This window comes from Platichthys flesus, chromosome 13, assembly GCF_949316205.1.
Source record: "Platichthys flesus chromosome 13, fPlaFle2.1, whole genome shotgun sequence".
Lineage (NCBI taxonomy): Eukaryota > Metazoa > Chordata > Actinopteri > Pleuronectiformes > Pleuronectidae > Platichthys > Platichthys flesus.
In genome coordinates, this window is record NC_084957.1 from 2,863,616 (window position 1) to 2,883,544 (window position 19,929).

The 19,929-nt window shown below is 46.2% G+C and overlaps 2 protein-coding genes across 3 annotated transcripts; both read left to right on the top strand.

Moving 5' to 3' along the window:
- Positions 1-2,196: 2,196 nt before the first annotated feature.
- si:dkey-3d4.3 (ras guanine nucleotide exchange factor F) lies at positions 2,197-9,450 on the top strand. Of its 2 annotated transcripts, XM_062401833.1 has the most exons (8): positions 2,197-2,260; positions 5,829-6,021; positions 6,194-6,276; positions 6,426-6,504; positions 6,843-6,889; positions 7,304-7,424; positions 7,710-7,899; positions 8,029-9,450. In XM_062401833.1, the coding sequence occupies exons 2-8, from the start codon at positions 5,853-5,855 to the stop codon at positions 8,666-8,668; spliced, it is 1,329 nt and encodes a 442-aa protein (XP_062257817.1). In that variant the 5' UTR covers positions 2,197-2,260; positions 5,829-5,852; the 3' UTR covers positions 8,669-9,450. The 2 variants fall into 2 exon arrangements, with proteins under 2 accessions (XP_062257817.1, XP_062257816.1); XM_062401832.1 differs by lacking the exon at positions 2,197-2,260 and having other exon boundaries at positions 5,495-6,021.
- Positions 9,451-11,190: 1,740 nt separating this feature from the next.
- inhbb (inhibin subunit beta B) lies at positions 11,191-19,467 on the top strand. Its single transcript, XM_062401824.1, has 2 exons — positions 11,191-12,164; positions 17,040-19,467. Exons 1-2 carry the CDS (start codon positions 11,777-11,779, stop codon positions 17,861-17,863), a joined length of 1,212 nt encoding a protein of 403 aa, XP_062257808.1. The 5' UTR covers positions 11,191-11,776; the 3' UTR covers positions 17,864-19,467.
- Positions 19,468-19,929: the final 462 nt, after the last annotated feature.

Genomic DNA, 19,929 nt, shown 5'->3' on the forward strand with positions numbered 1-19,929 from the left:
GACAACTTTGCATTGCCTGATTGAAAACCCAAAGGACCTCGAAATGCTCGCCATGCGTAAAGACATTTGCCTGAATAATATTTTTTTTAAATGACGTCCAGAACAGACCTGACAACTTGTTATCATTAAAAACACGTGATACACATGCATAAATATAAAACTATTTTATACAGTTTGACTGACAGTTAAACGACCTCTTTCATTCGTTTTATTATTTTTTTTACCTTTATATTATCAATATTATTATTATATATTGAATTGGACTTGCCATGCAATTGCATTTTTTATGGTTAAATATTTTTTATTCAGGATCAATTCGGTTAATCTGGGATATGGGTTATTTGAAACCTAAACTTCAGGCTGTTTATTTCCTGTTAGAACAAAATCTAGTCAACAGGACTTTTGTCAATCAAACCTTTGGAATTACATGACGAGGTAAATGACAGGATTCTGACCAGATTACTGTGAAGGATGTAAACGGTCATGAATTAATCTTTGATCCTCATTGTTATCAAAGTATTTTTGGGACGTATTCAAGCAACAAAATATGCATTGAATTGCTAAACGTCATTGTGAAATGGGTTTTAGTTTATTATTAATATCCAAATATGTCTGCAGCCATTGGTTTCGCCAACATGTGGAGGAGACGATGGGCTGATCGATGATGAAGATTATCTCAACTGCAAGGACTGCTCGTTTCCCATCAGAATGGTGAATTACTGAATCAATGATGTGTTATCGTTGCTTGCTGCTGATTGGATTTTAATAGATGAATTACAAAATTGTAAATTGTAACCCTAACCCTAACACTTTCAATAGAATATTATAAATAAATATATATTTTCTTTATTTAGGCTAGCATTCTTTATGAATGTTCATATGAATTAATGACATTTCTATCCATAATATAAGTTCTTAACTTCTCCATAATGCTTTAAATAAATGTGTAAATTGAATTTAACATGCATAGCTGTGGCTGAGGGGGTAGAGTGGCTGCCTCCAACCTGAAGGTCGGCGGTTCGATCCCCAGTCTGAACAATCTGCATGCCGAAGTGTCCTTGGGCAAGATGCTGAACCCTGAATGGCCCCCATAGAATAACACAGTGCTGGGATAGATGCACTGTATGAATGTGTGTGTGATTGGGTGAATGTGAAACTGTAGTGTAAAGCGCTTTGAGTGGTCATCAAGACTAGAAAAGCGCTATATAAATACAAATCCATTTTACCATTTAAAGCAAGTTGATTTTGACTTTTTTTTTAAATGTCTGGACTAGATTTCCTCAGAAAAGCTAAAGACTCTTTTGTGAAAAGACAGTTTCTCTTCACCTTAATTTGAGAAAGACTTTATGTAGTCTTAAGTTTGTTTGTCAGTATGTTTCCTATGGAGCAGAAAGGACATAAATTGAGACAAAGTAGTGAGGTGCAGAGGAAAAGTCAAACAAAGGGTCCATGTCCCTACATGAGTAACATGTAGACTAAAGGAGAGGCAGGAAGTTACTATATAAACCGACATATGAATGGAAAACGCACAGAAAATAAAACAGAAACAAACGAAATTATAAGGAGAAGAGAATGAGGAAGTGAGGATAAAAAGAAGGAAGGAAAACAACAGTAAATCATTGATAAAGAACAAGATGGACAAAAACGTAGAGTGTTAGAGGGAAGAGGAGTCTATAATAAGTGTTTATTACTTATTTAGTATCGTTTCACTTTTATTAAAACAAGACAGAGGACTATTATCATCAGAGATCCTGCTGGAAAATCAAGGGAGTTGATGAGCGTGTGAATTTGACACCAAGATACATTCTGCCTGTACAGATATCATATTCTCTGTGAAAGTAAGATTTAACTGCATTTGTTATACTGTTTAGGTATTTTGTTGGGCTGGGAAGAAGTTACAAGTAGGAATTATCTTAGATAAACCAGTATTATAAAAAGTTGAAGAACACCAGATGCAAGGGGCCCCATGCCTGTGTTGGCCCCCAAATTCCTAAATCCGCCCCTGGTCTGGATCTGGAGGTAAAACAGTGAAATAACCTCAAAAACAAAATAAGGAGAAAGTTTAGGACCTGTTTAGATACAAATATAAATCACATCTTTGCAATGTCACGTCCAAACGAAACGCACCTCAGTAACAATAAAGTACTTTGTGTGTTTTCTGGGTTTGAGAGATGGGAGGGGCAGTTTACGGGGTGTCCCTGAATGCCTCAGCAGCCCGTTGCCGCTCCGCAGACAACGAGAAGAAGAAGAAGAAGACTCCGTAAGTAACAAACCTTTATTTACTCACAGAAGAAGACTGACTCCGGTTATCAGAGTTTTAAATAACAACAACCTAACTCGAGATCAAAGTCGTGTCATTCATCTGCTTCGATTCATCGACGAAGAAGAAGCAGAAGAAGAAGAAGCAGCAGAGAGAATGAAAAGTTCTCATCCTCGTTTTCCGCTGCTTCAGCTTCACCGTTAACTTCGACGATCCGAGCTGTCACGTGTGTTTATAAAGTTCACAGCTACGAGAGGACGATGATTTCTCCCAAGTGTTGAGGGGGGGGGGGGGGGGGGGGGATAGAGGAGAAGAAGGAGAAGAAGGAGGAACCTCCACATTCCTAGGAATGGGAACTGACCTGGAACCAGCTCAGCGCCTGTCGACGCTTCTCAAGCAGAGAGAGAGAGAGTCCCGCGTTACTTCTATTGTAAGAGTAACGTAGCAACTGTAACGCTAGAGGGACATGTTGTGTGTGTGTGTGTTGGGGGGTGGGGGGGGGGATGCACTGTGTCTTAAAGGTCGAGTGTGTAAGGTTGAGATGAAGGGGATCTACTCAATATAAAATAGTCATTGTGAGGTTTTCACTTTGTGTTCTACCCCAGTTTACCATAGAATGGGATTCTTTAGATTTTAATTCACTACATCTACATGGGCTCCCCTCTACAGAGACGTCACTAGATTCCAAACACTGAACCTTCAAGAGAAGCTCTGCTGCATGTTCATCAGTTTAAGAAGTGTCACAGCAAGGTGTACCCTCCCTGATATGTCAGGGATAAAAACATTAAAGCTAATCACAGGATTGTGTTTTGATTTCAGACCCATCATTTTCCTGTGACGCACTGGAGCCACACAGATTTTCCCAACAACACAATCACACTTTTTAAAAAACAGACACAACACTGAACAAGCAGGAAACAACACTAGAGGAGCATTAAGGTCCGTCCACATGAATGAGTTCAAGTTTTAAAATGCATCTGGTTTACATCTCGTTTCTCTATGTAACAGAAAAATACAATACATTCACTCCATATGTCAGAATCCGAGCGAGTTGTGTTATTGAAATGTCACAAGGTCCGAGCTGTTGGCTCCTCATGTGACAGTCTGATAAGGTGAAGGAGGCGAAGGAGGTGAAGGAGGCGAAGGAGGTGAAGGAGGTGAAGGAGCGAGGCCACGTCTTTGTCAAGACAAACTACTGTCTCAACTATGTGTCCTCTCTGTCATAGAGACTGCAGCGTGGAAAATAACACAAGAGCAATTCCACCTTGCACGTGCTGCGTCGTAAAAGGTCATTAAAGTGTCTCATCAGTTTACTCCTCTGCTTTTTCTCTTTCTGACAGAAAAGCCCGAACAATTCTGCCTTTATGAGTTTTTGGTCTTTTTTAAATAATTCATTAGTTGCATCTCCAAATGTTTTCCACGAGATTGTGTAGCACTATGTGTGCATGAGGGGGTGTGCATCCTCACACCTTGTAAGTGCCAAGTTACATCCAGTCTTTAATATTTAATGTTTTAAAGAAGTAGACTCGTCTCTTTAAGAGTGAACTGTTGCAGAGCTCCATTCTGAATCTGCCTGTTTAAGACCTTTAGCTTCACCTGTTTACTTTGCCTGTGGTCTTGTTGGTTGCAGATTCATTTCTGATACTGTGAAGGTGACCTGCAGCAAAAAGAGCTGTTCACCTGTTTGTTCAAATCTGAGTGAAGCTCCACTCCGTCCCAGAGAATCAGTTTCTGTTGCTGTTGTCGTGAACGTGCTGTGGTTGTGGTCGACAACGTCACTTGTGTTGATGAGCACCAGTCGCTTGTGTATTCAATGTTTGTTCATGTTGAATGTGTGTCACGCGTCCAAATAAGAACAAATTTGAGGTGACACTTCAAGAGATTAACAGCTCTCCAGATACCTGAGTCACAGACACACATTTCTGTTCATTGATTCTAACAGTTTTATGCAGTGAAGCAGAACAATACAAACACAACTAATGCACAAGAGAAGACAAAGCCATACACCCGGTCTTGGTGACACAACAATGAGACGTTGTACATAATTTAACAGATAAATTAACAAAGACACAAAGATCAGTTAGACAATCAGCCGTTTACTTGACATTTTCAATCAGCCTGAGGATCTGATGTCAAATACTCATAAAAGTCCCTCGCTGTTTGATCTAGTAAATCAAATTTTCTAACCCTAACCCTACTGTGGAAAAATTAAGTAAAACTTATATTTGAGTTGCTGCTGCATGGTGAAGATAGTATTTATAGTTGTTGCCAGGCATTAGCCACTCTAATATAAGCTTTTTAATTTTTCCACATCAAGAGTGTCTTGGTTTATTTCCTACTTTTGTATTAAAATGCGCTAAAACGTATTTTTTTGTTTTTTTTAACACATACTTTATATTTCTAAATAGACCGGCTCCTTTCTTCTATCTTTAGCTTTCTTCTTGTGTTCTGACTTTGTCCCCAGAGCGACACCCCACTGTGTCTGTGTGTTGGTGTGTGTGTGTGTGTGTGTCCCTCATGACAACAGGCCTGAAGCAGCAGTCAGGTGACCATGAGTCACAGTCCCAGCTGTGCATGTGTGTGTGTGTGTGTGGGGGGGGCACGGTCTCCACAACCATTACACAAAACAACACTTTGCTGCTAACACACAACAGCTCATTAAGGCTTGTGGCCTGTGTTGTGAGTGTGGGAGGATTTGGAGGAGAACAGGTGTCAGCAGAGGTCGGGGGTCATTCACTCATCTGATGACTTCACTTCTTTTTAGGAAGTTCACACACATCACAAGGGACCAGACAGTTTTTAAACATACATTTTTATAAAACATTTCTAATGGAGTGAATGTAAGTGTTTATTAATGTTTTCAATACCTTTTATATGGTTTTATTGGAGACATCAGTGTTACTTAATGTTAATATATACAAGGTGCTACACTGCAAATAGTTTACTTTCATTTAAAAGTAAAATACTGCATATAGTATCAATGGTAAATGGCCTGTAGCACTTTTCTAATCTTGATGACTCCTCTCAGTGCTTTGGAATGGGGAGACTGGGATCGAACAGCTGACCTTCTGCGTAGAGGATGACCCGCTCTACCACCTGAGCCACAGTTGCCTTGTCCCTGCGTTGGCTGTCAGTCTCACCTGTTGCTTCTGCCCCAGTGGGGTCTCCCTCGGCACCATGTTGGATGCTGTCCTCTTCCTCTTCCTCCTCCTCCTCCTCCTCCTCCTCTTCCTCCTCACATCTCTGTCTTCATCAGCTGCTGACCCTTCCTGAGCCTCTCTAGCTGCGACAGCTGTCATAGCAGCGCTGGTTGAAGCCTGGAAATATCTCAAACAAATGAATTTGTGAGTCCTTGAATCCTCTTGATTGTGGATTGAGGGAGGAGACAGTGTGTGAGTCCCTTACACTCTCCCTCACACTCCTGATCTTGTGTTGATCCACACAGATCCAGGGCTGCTGGTCCTACATATGCCCAGAAAGGGATCCGTTAGAGTGGTGCAGGGCGATGGGTTTGTTGTTTGCTTCATCTCATTCACTTCTCATCCTGTTCTCTTGTTGCTTGTTGTAGAAAATGGTCGAGTAGAAGAGGAAGATGCCAGGTATGAGTCAGAGTGGTCCCTGTTTGTGGACCCAGCTCCCACAGAGCAGCCGGTCCCCGTGTGACCGCTACAAACACGCCTGCTGCAGCCACGACGGACACGTGTACATCCTGGGCGGCCGAGACAACAGCTGTCTGAGGGACTTCTGGAGGTACAGCGTAGGTGAGAGCAAATACACACCACTTGTGTTCAGTTCATTCCAGCACCACAAAGGTTTGTGACATTCAAAGCAACAGTGGGAGTGACATGCTGGGTTCAGTGCTTATTTCATGGACCTGATCAAAAACAAGGAGCTGCATTGAAATCCAACACGTTACTTTGTCCACTTTCTTAGTGTGTAACGAGTGGATGAAGTTGAGCTGCAGCAGTGAAGCTGCACCAGAAGAGCTGGAGGAACATTCAATGGTGGCTCATGAGGTACAAACCCATCAAAATCTGATTAAAATCGTTTTTTAAATCCACTTTTTATATTTGATCTATAAAAAATTGATATGTCGCTTCCGTATTTGCCAAAATCAGTTTTTGTTGTTTGTCAAGAATGTGTTCAGCAGCTTCTACCTTTGCAGGGCTTCCTGTATGTGTTCGGGGGCCTGTTGGATTCTGCATACACCTCGTGCAAATGTGCCCTGTGGGTGTTTGACATCGGTGAGTTTCACTTTAGACGTTCATGCAAGACGCAGCTTGAACCATCAGCCATGCTCGTTGATTCCTGTCGCACTCGTCTCCCGTTCTGTGGGAAATCTGTGCTTTTCCTTAATATCCCAGTTTCTGAACCAAATGAAAAACTTTTAAATGAACTCTTTCAGTAAACATCTCAGAAAACCATAAGAAAATATATCCACATTTATTGCTTTCCAAAGTTCTGTTGTCCTCCCTCAAAATCTTTCATCAATAAACTAAAGCTGAAAGGTCAAAGATTCCGTCTATCACCGTCTTGTTTGGTTTTTCTCACGTGCTCTACTTTCCTTTCCTGTTTCTCTCAGCAAAGCAGAACTGGGTGTCCTGCCAGAGAAAGAGGAGCTCCCCTCAGGTACACAGCACCTTTCAAGCACTGTAGATATTATCAGATATTAAGTTGCCATGTTTGCTTCCAAATATCCTTGTAGCCTTGTTTTCAAATGGTCAGACGAGTACTATCAAGTCAATGAATAACTTCCACATTTCTGAAGAACAAGTCGAGTGCCAGATGTTCCAGAGGAAACTGACACATCTGTCTTCCCTGTAGAACCTGGTAGATGCTACGCTCTTTAGCAGTTATTGAGAAATGTTAGCTCTGAGAAGGTTCTGCATTTTGAAAAAAGGAAATTACACATTTGAATGTTTAATGATTCAGAAACTTCTCAGCACTTAGAGTTCTGAACACTCAGGGACACTTCAAGTGATTCCATGTATTAAAATGTGTGTATATTTCTGTGTGTGTGTGTGTGTGTGTGTGTGTGTGAAGTCCAAAATGCCGACCAACAGAAAGGGACACAGTGCAGTGGTGGTGGGTTCGGACATGCTGGTGTATGGAGGACTTGTAGACATGAAAGGATCTTCACAGGACTTCTGGGGTTTGGATTTCGGTGAGTTTACGACACGTGGATTTGCACTGCACGTTTTAACTTGTTGAGTTTTGAGTGTGTGTCAAGCATGTACACACTTCTACTGATGACGACACTGGGGTTGAACTATAGTAATTTCGTAAGTAAATTCCCAGCAGGGTGTGTTACATGCACTGCAATGTACCAAGAGTAAACAGGGGCTGTGCAACTTCAAGTGAAGCTTTCAAATGGTTAAAGAAAGGCTGGTCAGAAATATAGATGGTTTCAGATTCATTATCTGTCCCCCTGTGTTTTCATGTGTGACAGATACCATGGCCTGGTCCTTGCTGAGTGGTTGTCAGCAGGGCTCTTTAGGCCCAGGCCCCAGACACAGTCACTCAGCCGTGGCCCACCAGGATTGCATGTACCTGTTCGGGGGCTTGAAAGGCTTGAGGGAGCAGAGGGACTTCTGGAAGTGGAGTTCCATCAGCCACACGTGGAGTTCCCTCAGAACCAAGTGAGGAGTAAATTCAAATTGAGTCAATCAGTATCCCAGCTGGGGAAGAGGTCAGTGCACACAGTGGACATTGTGTTGTGTGTTCCTTCCTGTGACCCCCCCCCCCCCCCCTCTGATTGTTTCCCTCAGGTCCGGTCCCTCCAGACTGATGGGTCACTCGGCTGTAGTCTACAAGGACAGCATGCTTCTCTTCGGTGGAGGCGAGAGCCAGAACTCCCCGAACAACTGCCTGTGGAGGTACAGCTTCACCTCTCAGACGTGGGGGCAGGTGGCCACTCTCCCAGGCTCTAGCCCCCCGGACAAGATCCACCACTGCTGCACTGGTCTGGGTCCGAGCTACATGTCGGACAGCAGCAGCCCGTCCTCCACCTCAGGACGCCAAGAAAGGCTAATGGAGGACAAGCTCAGGCCCTTCAAGAACAAGTGCTTCCCTTCACCTCTCACATTTCTGGGATCAGAGGGAGCTATAGAGCTGGAGACGTTCAGCCTGGACCAGTGCTACGAGAGCAAAACACTCTCGAACTCTTCACAACTGGACCACAGCAAAGAGCACTTGATGGGGAAAGATGCGCAGCAGATCGGATACGGTTTGACCTTTGAGAACAAAGCTTTCGGGAACCAGTGGAGCTGCACAGAGGAGGACCTGATCAATGAGGACGATGGGGACATAGTCCAGCACCTGCCCGACCTGCTGCTGGTGCTGGGGGGGAGGCCGTGCTCCAGTCACAGCCCCATGTCCATATGGCAAATGACCCTCACTGACTCGTAGCCACCTGCGGACAAACTATATATATATTCTAAAAACTGTGTTATAATATATCTTTATCTTTTTTAATCTCACATATTCCAACGGTTATACCAACATCCTGTAAATAAGAAAACAACTTGAAATATTTCTATAAAGCTACGGAGCATTTTATATTGTGAATTTATGCGTTTGTCACTCTTTATTTTTGCGATGCTCAAATATTTTATTAGAGGAAAAGCCTTGTAAGTTACTGAAGTCGTTAACATGCATGTATGGCTCCAGGCCCTTACGGCCAATAAACAATAAGCATTATAGCTAATTGATGAATGGATGGATTGATTGACAGCAGTAGTGTTACTATGAACACAAAGGAGTAAGTACCACAGACAGTACAGATGTTTCTCCGCTCCCTCAGACTGAACAAACATCTGTTTATGGCATGTACAGCATCCAGCCACCAGGGGGCAATCAACACGTTCGGGCTTCACTCGTTACTTTCACATGCTGTCAGGAAATGTATACACATGTTCTGAGTTTGGTGCATAAAGCATGAAGGTCAGGATCAGTCCCCCCCTTCGACCTCCTCCTGTGGTAGTTCATTGTTTATTTGTGCTGAATGTCTGTGACACAGTTCGAACCCAACAAGCTGCCACATGTCTGCAGATCTGACGATGTTCATCTCCATCCAGCATTCCCTGTAAGATGACCTAAATTCCACACGGTGGCGCCAGAGCTCCGTGTTGTGTTGGTCCGTCTGTCTCACCAGTTGAAGCACAGTGTACTGCAGCAATAGTATAATGAAGAAACACAAATTGTATTATTGACAGTGAACTGAAAACTATCTAAAAGGGAAAAGCGACACCTACTAGCAGCAGTAACAACTGAACTCAAAACCACAACCTAAAACACTAAATTATCACACTACCAACACCAGCACACAACTTGAGCAGAGGAGCACCAACACACACAAACACACACACACACAAACACACACAGACACACACACACACACACTCACTCACTCACACAGCTGCAGGTACAAGTCTGACACCTGAATGGAGACTGGGAGATACAGCAGGTCTTATTCAGCCATGGCTAAAAACCAGTGAAGTTCAGGTCTGGTGGTGGGATCTGGATACGACAACACAGCCTCAACTTTTTACTACACCTATCTTATACATGTGATTAGAGTAATTAGAGTAATTTCTAAATAAATTAGCTTTGTATCATACTTCATCACTGCTCCACACATAACCTGGACGCTACCACAGCTACACGTATCACACATACTATGATTTATTAATCTAATATACTGTGAGTCATTCAGGCCTCAGTCAGCCATGTTACTTTTATAGACTGTGTTTAATAAAGTCTGCCTAAGTATTCAGTCTTCTTGTTGGAGTTATGACACCACATCTCTCTCTCTCTCTTTCTCTCTCTCTCTCTGTATCTAACTATCAATCGATCGATCTATCAATCGATCTATCGATCTATCTATCTATCTATCTATCTATCTATCTATCTATCTATCTATCTATCTATCTATCTATCTATCTATCTATCTATCTAACTCTATTTCTCTCTCTCGCTAACTCTATTTCCCTCTCTCTCTCTGTCTCTCTCTCTCTCTTTCTTATATCTATCTCTCTCTCTCTCGCTAACTCTATTTCCCTCTCTCTCTCTGTCTCTCTCTCTCTCTCGTATATCTATCTCTCTCCCTCTCTCTCTGTATCTAACTATCAATCGATCTATCTATCTATCTAACTCTATTTCTCTCTCTCTCTCTAACTCTATTTCCCTCTCTCTCTCTCTCTGTCTCTCTCTCTATTTATCAAACTATATAACTCTATTTCTCTCTCTCTATGTATCTAACTCTTTTCTCTCTCTCGCTCTCTCTCTCTCTCTCTCCCTCTCTCTCGCTCTCTCTCGTAAGTGTAATGAAATGTCTCACTCGCTAGATGGCGCTCTTTGCTTGGTAATCTGGATGATAACAGTCATGAACTGATTAGACTGAAGTCTCTTGACAACAATTTATGACTTTATCCAGATCCCTTAGAATATATGTTTGACTTCTATTTCAAATATCATTTTCATACACTTAGGCCCAATAAAGAAGAAATGAAGAGTTCATAACTGGACGTTTTTTATCACCTAAATAAGTGATTCCAGGTTCACTGGGATAAGTTTAAACCAGTTTAACTTTGCTGGTTTTATATTGTGTGTGTTTTAGAGTTTATAACATGAAGTTCGAGATGTGACTGAGTGATGACTTTACACAGCGACCTCCCCAGACCTGAGAGCGATGTGTAATCAGGTGATGCTACACACAGTCACAGTCTTTAAGACGAAATGATGCAACCCTATGTGTAACCATAATAAACCCGTGTCCCATCACTGGAGCCCTGGAGACGTAGTATTCGAATAATCCGGTGCGCCCAGTGGGTGGAAATCCCCACGTGGTTTCCACTCGTGTATAAAAACTTCGGGTGAGCGGAGCCCCTGTTGTCGTGATTGCAAAGACGGAGCAGGGTCTGGGTGCAGCAGCAGCAGCATCTCGCAGGGACGCACGGAGTTGGCCATCCACAGCCACGCGCACGGGACTCGCTCTCTCACTCAGTCAGTCACTCAGGCGCATTCACAGGAACACGCCTGGACCCACCGAGCGCTTACACTCTCCTCGGGTGGTTTGAATGAGGCAGACGCGACTGAGCTGAAGCGCACCGGGGGGTTTTCATTCAGACTTATCGGTGACCTGGTCGATTACGTGAACGTGGCGTCACCGGAGCGCCTCAGCGACATGGACTTTTATTTCGCGCGTTGCCGGAGCAGTGAGCGCACGATGACAGGAGTTAATTAGCCTCATCACTTGAGCTCTATACTCGTGTATGACTGGGAATACAATCCTCGCACTGGTCCCCTGTGGTGGACTCCTGGAGAACAAGTGGATGCGCAACCCGGAACTTTCACACGTTTTAAATTAACTTTGCTTTAACTCCAGAGAGAGAGCGAGAAAGAGAGAGAGAGTGTGTGTTGCGCGCATGTGTTCGTGCTTTGCGGGTGTGTATGCGTGTGCGTCTTTTCAGGCTTGTTTTGATTAGCCCGTTGGACTTACACCTTTAAGTTGAGAAAATGAGCTTCTACAGTCTGGCGTTGTCCTGCTTGCTGGCGTGCTTTGTCTCCGTGCGCTGCAGCTCGGTGGCCGGGGCTGAGGCGCAGAGCGCGACCCAGGAGTCGTGCGCGTCCTGCGGCCTCAGGGCTCCGGACGCGTCGGAGCGGGAGAACATAGACTTTCTGGAGGCGGTGAAGAGGCACATACTGAACCGGCTGCAGATGAGAGACAGACCCAACATCACCCACCCCATCCCGAAGGCGGCGATGGTGACGGCGCTGCGGAGGCTGCACTCCGGCAAAGTGCGAGAGGACGGCCGGGTGGAGATCCCCAACTTTGACGGGCAGTCCGCGTACAACAACGAGGTGCACGCGGAGACCTCCGAGATCATCAGCTTCGCCGAATCAGGTAGTCATCAATAATTCATTGAAAACATCTCTCGACCCCTGGATGAACCCGCTCAGTCTGACTTTATGCAACAGGCAGTGCAGGGACCCAGGTGAACCCACAACCCCACAGAGTCATTCACAGTGTGGTTCCAATCCATGGGACTCAACACATGATTATTATCTATAAGAACTCCATCAGATCCAGTGCAGTCACTGGTCTCATCCTCTTATTTACTGTCCCACTGAGCAGGACCCTGAACCTGCTCCTGAGGTCCTGGATGTGTGTGAGCGGCTGAATGAGATTTAAACTGTAAAGGCCTTTATCTGCTCTAAAGACTAGAAAAGCGCAATATAAATGAAGTCCATTTACCATGTACTGGTCCCTCCTGCACTGGAGCCACTGGTTGGTGTTAAACCTCCTGTTTCAGCCTGATGAAAATGAAGAAGAAATGAAACTAAAGAAAGAGTCCTTAAATTACCCCCGTGTGTTGTCTAGGGGATAAAAAGAACCTCTGAATCCAATTTCATCACTAAAGCTCTGCTCACACTCAATACTCCAATGTATAATGCCCTCTTTTAGATACGGACAAAGTCCCTCAATTGGCCATTTATCCCTTCCTCTCTAAGAATGTGTATCTAACTAATTCTCAGAAGTCCAAAGAGAACCCCCCCCCCCCCCATGCACACACAACCACATATGCAGGCTTACCCACACATACGCACACACACACACACCTAAAATCATCTGTGCTTGACAGAATCCAATAATTGTCAGTTAGAGCTGTGAGAACATCTTTGACACAAACTGTTAGTTTAACAAAAAGAAAACATATAATTAAATGCACCTAAATAGGATGTGTACACACACATATACACACAAAACACACACGCACACACACACACACACCATCCTGTCTTTTCCCATTGGCCCTGCCGGTACAATTAGCCTGAATGGACTGCTGGGTCCTGCCTTCCAATGGGAATGATCTGAGCACCCTCATGACAAGGGAACAAAAGCAAGGCAATTATTATAAGAGCACTATGTGTTCCTGCTGAACACAGCATGTCAACGTTAAGAAGAAAAAAGGAGGGAAAACAAAAGATATTGCTCAGAATAATGCATGAGACATTTGAGTCCGTGCAGGGCTGGATCGGGGAGTGTGGGTGGAGGGACATGGCATTGGCAATGGGGGAGGTGATATTGTGTGTGTGTGCCCATATTGCAGTGTTGTAAAGAATGCTTTTGTCGTTCCAAAGGTTCGCTGGGCTCCTTTGCTTCTTCTCCTTCTTCTGCTTCTATTTTTTTCCCCTAGTTCCATTCTTCCTCACACCTTTGAGCATTTGTGTGGCATTGTACCATGGAGCTGGCTTGGGTCCCTGCTCCCTAGACCCGGTCTGCCTCCCGGCCAGCTGGCTCACGCCCCAAGATCAGATACTGCCAGCCGGGGGCATGGCTCAGAGGCAAGGTCTCCAGAAAGCTCCGAAGCCAGGGGAGCTTGTCCCCCCCAAAAGCATGGGGGAGCCTGAATTGTTGTTGTCACAGTTGAGGACAAGGCGGTTGGGCGGGGGGTGCGGTTGGGGGGGTGCGGTTGGTAAATGTAGCGAGCCAACAAATGGATGTGGATGGGTGTTTATGTGTATGTGTGAAACAGGCAGGTCAGCATGGGTCCTCTGCTTCCCCTAAGCACCGGGTCAACCCCGGCCTCTTATCTCCGGTTGCAGCAGTGCAGAGGCATGAGCTCTGCCAGCGGCCCCCTGGCAGGTGAGCGAGTCGATGCCAATCTCCCTTCTCCCCTGACACGGTCCCATGGGTCGCCGCCGAGGGATTCGGTGTCCCGTGTCCACGGGAGCAGAGCGAGGGACACATGCAGGGAAGGAGGGAGGGAGGGCGAGAATGAGAGGAGTCGATGGAGAAGTTGAGATCTGCGCTTCTTGATTGCTCGCTGGAGCTGTGTGGACCCAGTGAACTCGTGGCGAGTGGTCCAAGACATGGAATTAAGACTTCATTATGGGAGGTCATTAACTCCAGCCCGGTTCCTCCACAGGATCAGTTGGCAGGTTTACTTCAGGACACAACTCTTTCATGAGGAGCTGTCAGTCAGGGCGCCGCTGGACCCGCTCCAGACATTTTCCACATTCACTCACAAGTGTGTGTTGTGGTCAGTGGGCCTTGCTGCCTCTGTGTGGCTTGTGACACTGGTAATAATTTATGTAATATTAATAAAAACACCACCGTAGTAGAGTCTAAGTGCCGTAGTGTCCGATAGTCCATCATCTCACCCCTGCCCCCCCCGCCGCCCTCCCACACCTCCTTAACCTTTCCTCAAGAGCTGAGGCTCGGGCCTGAGGGATGGCTGTTACATGTGCACACGCCTCGGCTCATGTTAGCGCCACATTGCCGAGCCCTTGTCCTTCCGCGCCGTGTGGTCTTTGTCGACAGCGGCTTTGAGTAATGAGCTCTGGAGCCGCCTGCCCGCCCGCCTGCCTCCACGGCCTCTTCCCTGGCTTGGTGGCGCAGGTGGAGACACGCTGAAGCAGCTCTTTATCCTCGCGAGCCCACCCAGGTGTCCTGCCTGCCGATACTCACCGGCAACCTTTCCACTGCGGGGTCAGGCGAGGCGTGTCCGGGCCAGCTGACACTGGATGAAAAGAACAATTTGCTCTCGAGGAGGAGCTCACTTGGAATATGGGATGTTGATGACCGTGCTCAGTGCTGTGGAAGACATATGGTCCAGCTTGTGTGCCTCATAGGGGACATACTGTAGAAGTGAAGCTGAAGGGACGTCAGTGATTAATCATTTTTGTTCACAGTTAAATATTTACCTCATCATCCGAAGTACTTTTGTCAGACGTGTAGACTCGACAGTTCCTTCCTCACTTTCCAAACACCAGTTGATGAAGCCGTCTCATCTGAAGCTCCATTCAGTGTCTGTTTCTGCAGCGTTGACCCAGAGGGGACATCGGTCCGTCAGCTGTACACAAGTTCATAGCAGCTGATGTGCTAAACCTCAGGTGAAGCTTTGTTTGGTGGTTTGCTCTGATACAACCCCATCTTCATTATTCTATGGGTCAGAAGAACTGTGGCTATGAATCAGAGATGAACAAACCATTTGATTGAATCTTAAAATTAGAAAATTGTAATGTGCATTTTTCACCTTTGCCTGACATTTGAGAGGCGGGTGAATCAGTAATGATATTAAAAGTAAGTGCAGCTGCTGTATAATAACATCAGCGCTGTCACTGCTTCCCATTAATCAATGTGACGGAATGCCAGACCCTGAATCAGTTATTCTCTCCGGCTCTGGACACCAGAGGTTCTAACTGTGATTTTCTTAAATGGGAAAGTCGTCTAATCAGGGAAACAGCTGAGCGCCTTCGCCAGTGGTCAGTTTTATTTTCTGACTTCATCTGTTCATCTGTTCATCTGTTCATCACGCTGTCACCACACGCCCGGTGCTGCGTGGTGCCTCGACTTCTGGGCCCGGAGCTGTCGGGACAAGTAGGAACGCACAGCGCAGAGCGAGGTGAGGTTAGTTACCTGTAGCCCCGAGGGGCCTTTACAGCAGTCACAGGTATGTCAATCACTTCAGATGGATTTCAGTGTGTACACAATGTGTACTTGATACTACGCGCTCTTTGGTATTGAGGAGGCTGATACTTGATGTATTGCTTGCTGTGGGGCGGGGTGTGTGTCAGTGCATGGGTGGATGGAAATGTGTGTGTGTGTGTGTGTGTGTGCGCACGTGTGTGTGAACAGCTTGAGCTCCCAGCTGACAAGCTACAGAGTGGGGAGCCGGTCTGAACAGGCCCCTGAGTGAGTGTAAAGCCGTGGTTTACAGGAGGAAGAGGCGTGAGGCGCCTTAAAGAGGGGGGCCCGTCTTTGGTGGCCACCTGTTGACATTGACACACACTAATCAGTCGGCAAACAAAGTAATTTAGCTGCTTTCAAAGGCGCTGCTCTGCTTGAGCACATTGTACCGATTCTCCAGAAATAGAAACCTTTCAAGTTACCTCAGGGTAATTTGGAAGACATCATTAGGCCCGAAAAAAAAAATACTGCTAGGGAGAACCCATTGCCACCTTTGGACACCCGGGATCTCTTCATTGTGGTGCTGTGTAAAGTGGCCAGTGTCATGTTAATGGCTTTTATTTTTGCCTCATCATGCTTTTTGCTGCAAGGCCACGCATTTCAATGCCGGGCTGCAGCGCGGCTGTCTCCCAGTGCCTAACAGGGGGCTTTGTGCTGTCACTCTCAGGGTGCTTACACTGGAGGGAGGCAGTGGGGGGTGGGGTAGGGTGGGGGTGGGGTTCAGGTTGGGCACTAACGACGAACCCAGTGAACCTCGCAGGAGCCTTGGCCGTGTCCGTCACCCTCCCACCTTTTCCACTTGCATCCTTCCTCCTTTGCTTCATCTTCCTTCTCTCTGTTCTCCTCCCTCCCTCCATCCCACCCCCCACCCCTCTCTCCTTTTTTGGCCCTGTCACTTACAAAACTGGATCTTAGGCCAACTGGGCCTGATCCCAGATCTGGCCTGTCACAGCTGGCCTATCAGGAGCTCCCTCAGGAGGTCACCTGACACAGTGATTGAGGGAGAACAGAGAAAACAAGGGGAAAACAGATCTTTAAAGACAAAGCCGTGCCATTCTTGGCTTGTGTGTGTGTGTGGTGGTGGGGGGGGGGGGGCTTTCTGCCTTCTAAGTGAGCATATGCTGTGTGTGAGTTTTATAGGCAAACAGTCTATGGGCCTTTCTCTTGAAATAGGAGAAATGTATTTGACTCACCTGTCTCTGCTTCTGATCACGAGGTGAAAACCACGACAGCACACTATTTACCGATGTAGACAAAAGGCCGATAGAGATTAATCCCCCCCTCTGTTTGTTTTGTCTCCGACAGATGGGCTCACATCCGTCAAGTCCAGCCTCTACTTCTTCATCTCCAACGAGGGCAACCAGCACCTGTACGCGTCCCAGGCCAACCTGTGGCTCTTTTTCCGAGTGCTACCAGCTGGTGCTGAGAAGGGCCTGCGGAGGAAGGTGACTGTCAAGATCCATTACCAGGAGGCCGGCACTCCGAGCGGTGCTGAGGGGGGACCGGGGGGCGGCGGCGGAGGGGGAACGGGCCGCTGGGCCCTGGTGGAGAAGCGTGTGGATCTGAAACGCAGCGGCTGGCACACCTTCCCCCTCTCAGAGGCGGTGCGGGCTGTGTTTGGGAAAGGCAGCCGGCGGCAGGACCTGGAAGTCCACTGCGACGGCTGTGAGACATCTGGTGTGACTCCGGTGCTGGTGGACCCAAGTGATCCGGCCCACCGGCCCTTCCTGGTGGTGCGCGCGCGGCAGGTGGATGGAAAGCACCGCATTCGTAAGCGGGGGCTTGAGTGTGACGGCACCAGCGGGGGCTTGTGCTGCCGGCAGCAGTTTTACATCGACTTCCGCCTTATCGGCTGGAACGACTGGATCATTGCACCAGCTGGTTATTATGGTAACTATTGTGAGGGCAGCTGCCCGGCCTACATGGCAGGAGTGCCGGGCTCGGCCTCGTCCTTCCACACCACAGTCGTGAACCAGTACCGCATGAGAGGGATGAGCCCCGGCTCAGTCAACTCCTGCTGCATCCCCACCAAGCTCAGTACTATGTCCATGTTGTACTTTGACGACGAGTACAACATCGTGAAGAGGGACGTGCCCAACATGATCGTGGAGGAGTGTGGCTGTGCTTGAATCCACACTGACTCCTCATTATCTGAACTCAGAACAGTCAGAAAGGCCTTTTGTACAAACAGGACGTTATTGTAGGTACACATATACAATATATCTATACCAACTGTATGTGCAAGCAACACACACACACACACACACACACACTGGTGCAATCTTGCAAATGCAAGTGTCAGTGCTGTGCCCGTGTGTGCATGCGTGTGCTCACTCCTGCTTGTGTGGGCGTATTTATCCGACTGAGTGACACACTCGCTGTACAACTTGTCAGCGGTGGGATGAGAAGGGAATGTTATCACCAAATGATATTTTACTCTAGTTTTGCCATTTCTAGTCAAAAAATAATGGCCCATCATCTCCTCTTGAATGAAGATAGAAAGCGCTTAAGGAAAGTGACAGGCTCAGCCGATGACATGATTGGCTTCACCATCCCCCTGCTCCCAGCCCTGCTCCTCCAGCCCCCTTAAATACTCTAAGCACATAACAGACTTTTTGTTTTTATAAAGCACTGACAATTCATCAGCTTATACAATTCAGAACACCAGCACTTCGCTACTACGCCGACAGACACAGTCCGACTGTCCTCTCTGATGGAATTAGACAGCGGCAGCGCTTAATGCCTTGCAGGATTAAACCCTGAGCAGCAGCAGAGTTGCAGATGGAGGCCGTGTGCGGAGCCACCGCTGTTGTCCTTCTTGCTGTTGACGACGGCCCTCGACCTCGACCTCGACCTTCGACCTCCTGCCTGTCAAGAGTGCTGCAGGCCCTGCTACCCTGACAACCAGGTGAAGATAGAACTCATAAGTGCACTTCACTTGTGCACTAGCAGCGACCGAGAGAGAACTGCTTCTTCCTGGGCCGTACGTTTCTGCAGGGGGGGGGCCCGAGGACACAGAGACTCTAGTTTCAGCCCAGTGCGTTGCCACAGTGCAGTGCAGCACTTGCAGAAACTGAAATGCACACCCTGAATAGCACTTGTTTAAAGAAATGCCTTCCAAGGGGTACTGAGTGTCCTGTCCTATCGCTAAATAAGTGCCACATGAGCTATGCAATGTATAGTAACCTATACCCATACTCAACATTCTCTATTAGACTGAATCCTTTTTCCATTTCTCCTTTCTCTCTCCTCCTCCTCCTCCTCCTCCTCTCTCTCTCCAGTCCTCAACTCTTTATCAATACTTGAAATGTAATCTTTCGCTTCCTTTCCAAAGCGAATGATTGTTGTGATGTTTGCACTGAAAAGTTGCAGGATTAGTGAAACAAAAACTGCCATTGAAATGTTATTTTTATAGAAGTAAATTGAATTTTGTTTCAAATGTATTTTAAATAATGGAACCAAAGAGGCCAAGATGTTAGCTATTGTACTAAGATGGCGAGGCCATTGAGTTACTGTGTACAATACTGTTTTTGATTAATCGCAAAAGGCCTACCACTGTATCAGGGTACGATATATGATCTTCATTTCTTAGCTCTATTTTCATTCTCTGTTTTGTACAATAAGCAACATTTCATTTTTTCATCTTTAATTCTATTTTTGTTTCAGTTTTCTATTTAATAAGAAAGTTATTTTTAGTTCCTGTATAAGAATCATTTAGTCCAATAAATTTCATCTGTACAGTTTATGTAAAATAAAATGTTTTCTTAAGTATTGTCGTAGCTTCAAGTTCTTTGTGAGACGTGTGTGAGAAATGGGTTGGGCCGATACCCCGAGCTGTTGTTGTTTTGTTCTGATGGAAGGAGCCTCGCTCGGATACCTCCCAGGACTCAAAGGTGGGGCTGAAAAATAACTGAGCATGGCACAAAAAAACACACGCACGCTCCAGCCTCCGTCTCTACTGGTTGAAACATAAAACTCCTCTCGTCTGCTGGGACTGAGTGTCTCTCTTAAGCTGGAGCTGTAGAGCAGTAATTACAACTGTGATTAACAACTGTGAGGCTCGGTGCGCTGGCAGCCGCTCTGGCGTCCAGAGCGGCTGCCAGCGCACCGAGCCTCACGGATCTGCCTGGTTCCCCTTTGGGCTGCAGTGTTTGTTCATGCACTTTATATGTTTGCATGCGCTCACAGATAGTTG

What these genes read in the sequence shown, in the direction of transcription:
- inhbb (XM_062401824.1), top strand. Translation starts at nt 11,777, where the DNA reads ATGAGCTTCTACAGTCTGGCGTTGTCCTGCTTGCTGGCGTGCTTTGTC. An exon ending in CATCAGCTTCGCCGAATCAG is followed by an intron (nt 12,165 to 17,039) that starts GTAGTCATCAAT and finishes TGTCTCCGACAG; the next exon opens with ATGGGCTCACATCCGTCAAG.
- si:dkey-3d4.3 (XM_062401833.1), top strand. Translation starts at nt 5,853, where the DNA reads ATGCCAGGTATGAGTCAGAGTGGTCCCTGTTTGTGGACCCAGCTCCCA. An exon ending in CTTCTGGAGGTACAGCGTAG is followed by an intron (nt 6,022 to 6,193) that starts GTGAGAGCAAAT and finishes CCACTTTCTTAG; the next exon opens with TGTGTAACGAGTGGATGAAG. An exon ending in CTTCTGGGGTTTGGATTTCG is followed by an intron (nt 7,425 to 7,709) that starts GTGAGTTTACGA and finishes CATGTGTGACAG; the next exon opens with ATACCATGGCCTGGTCCTTG.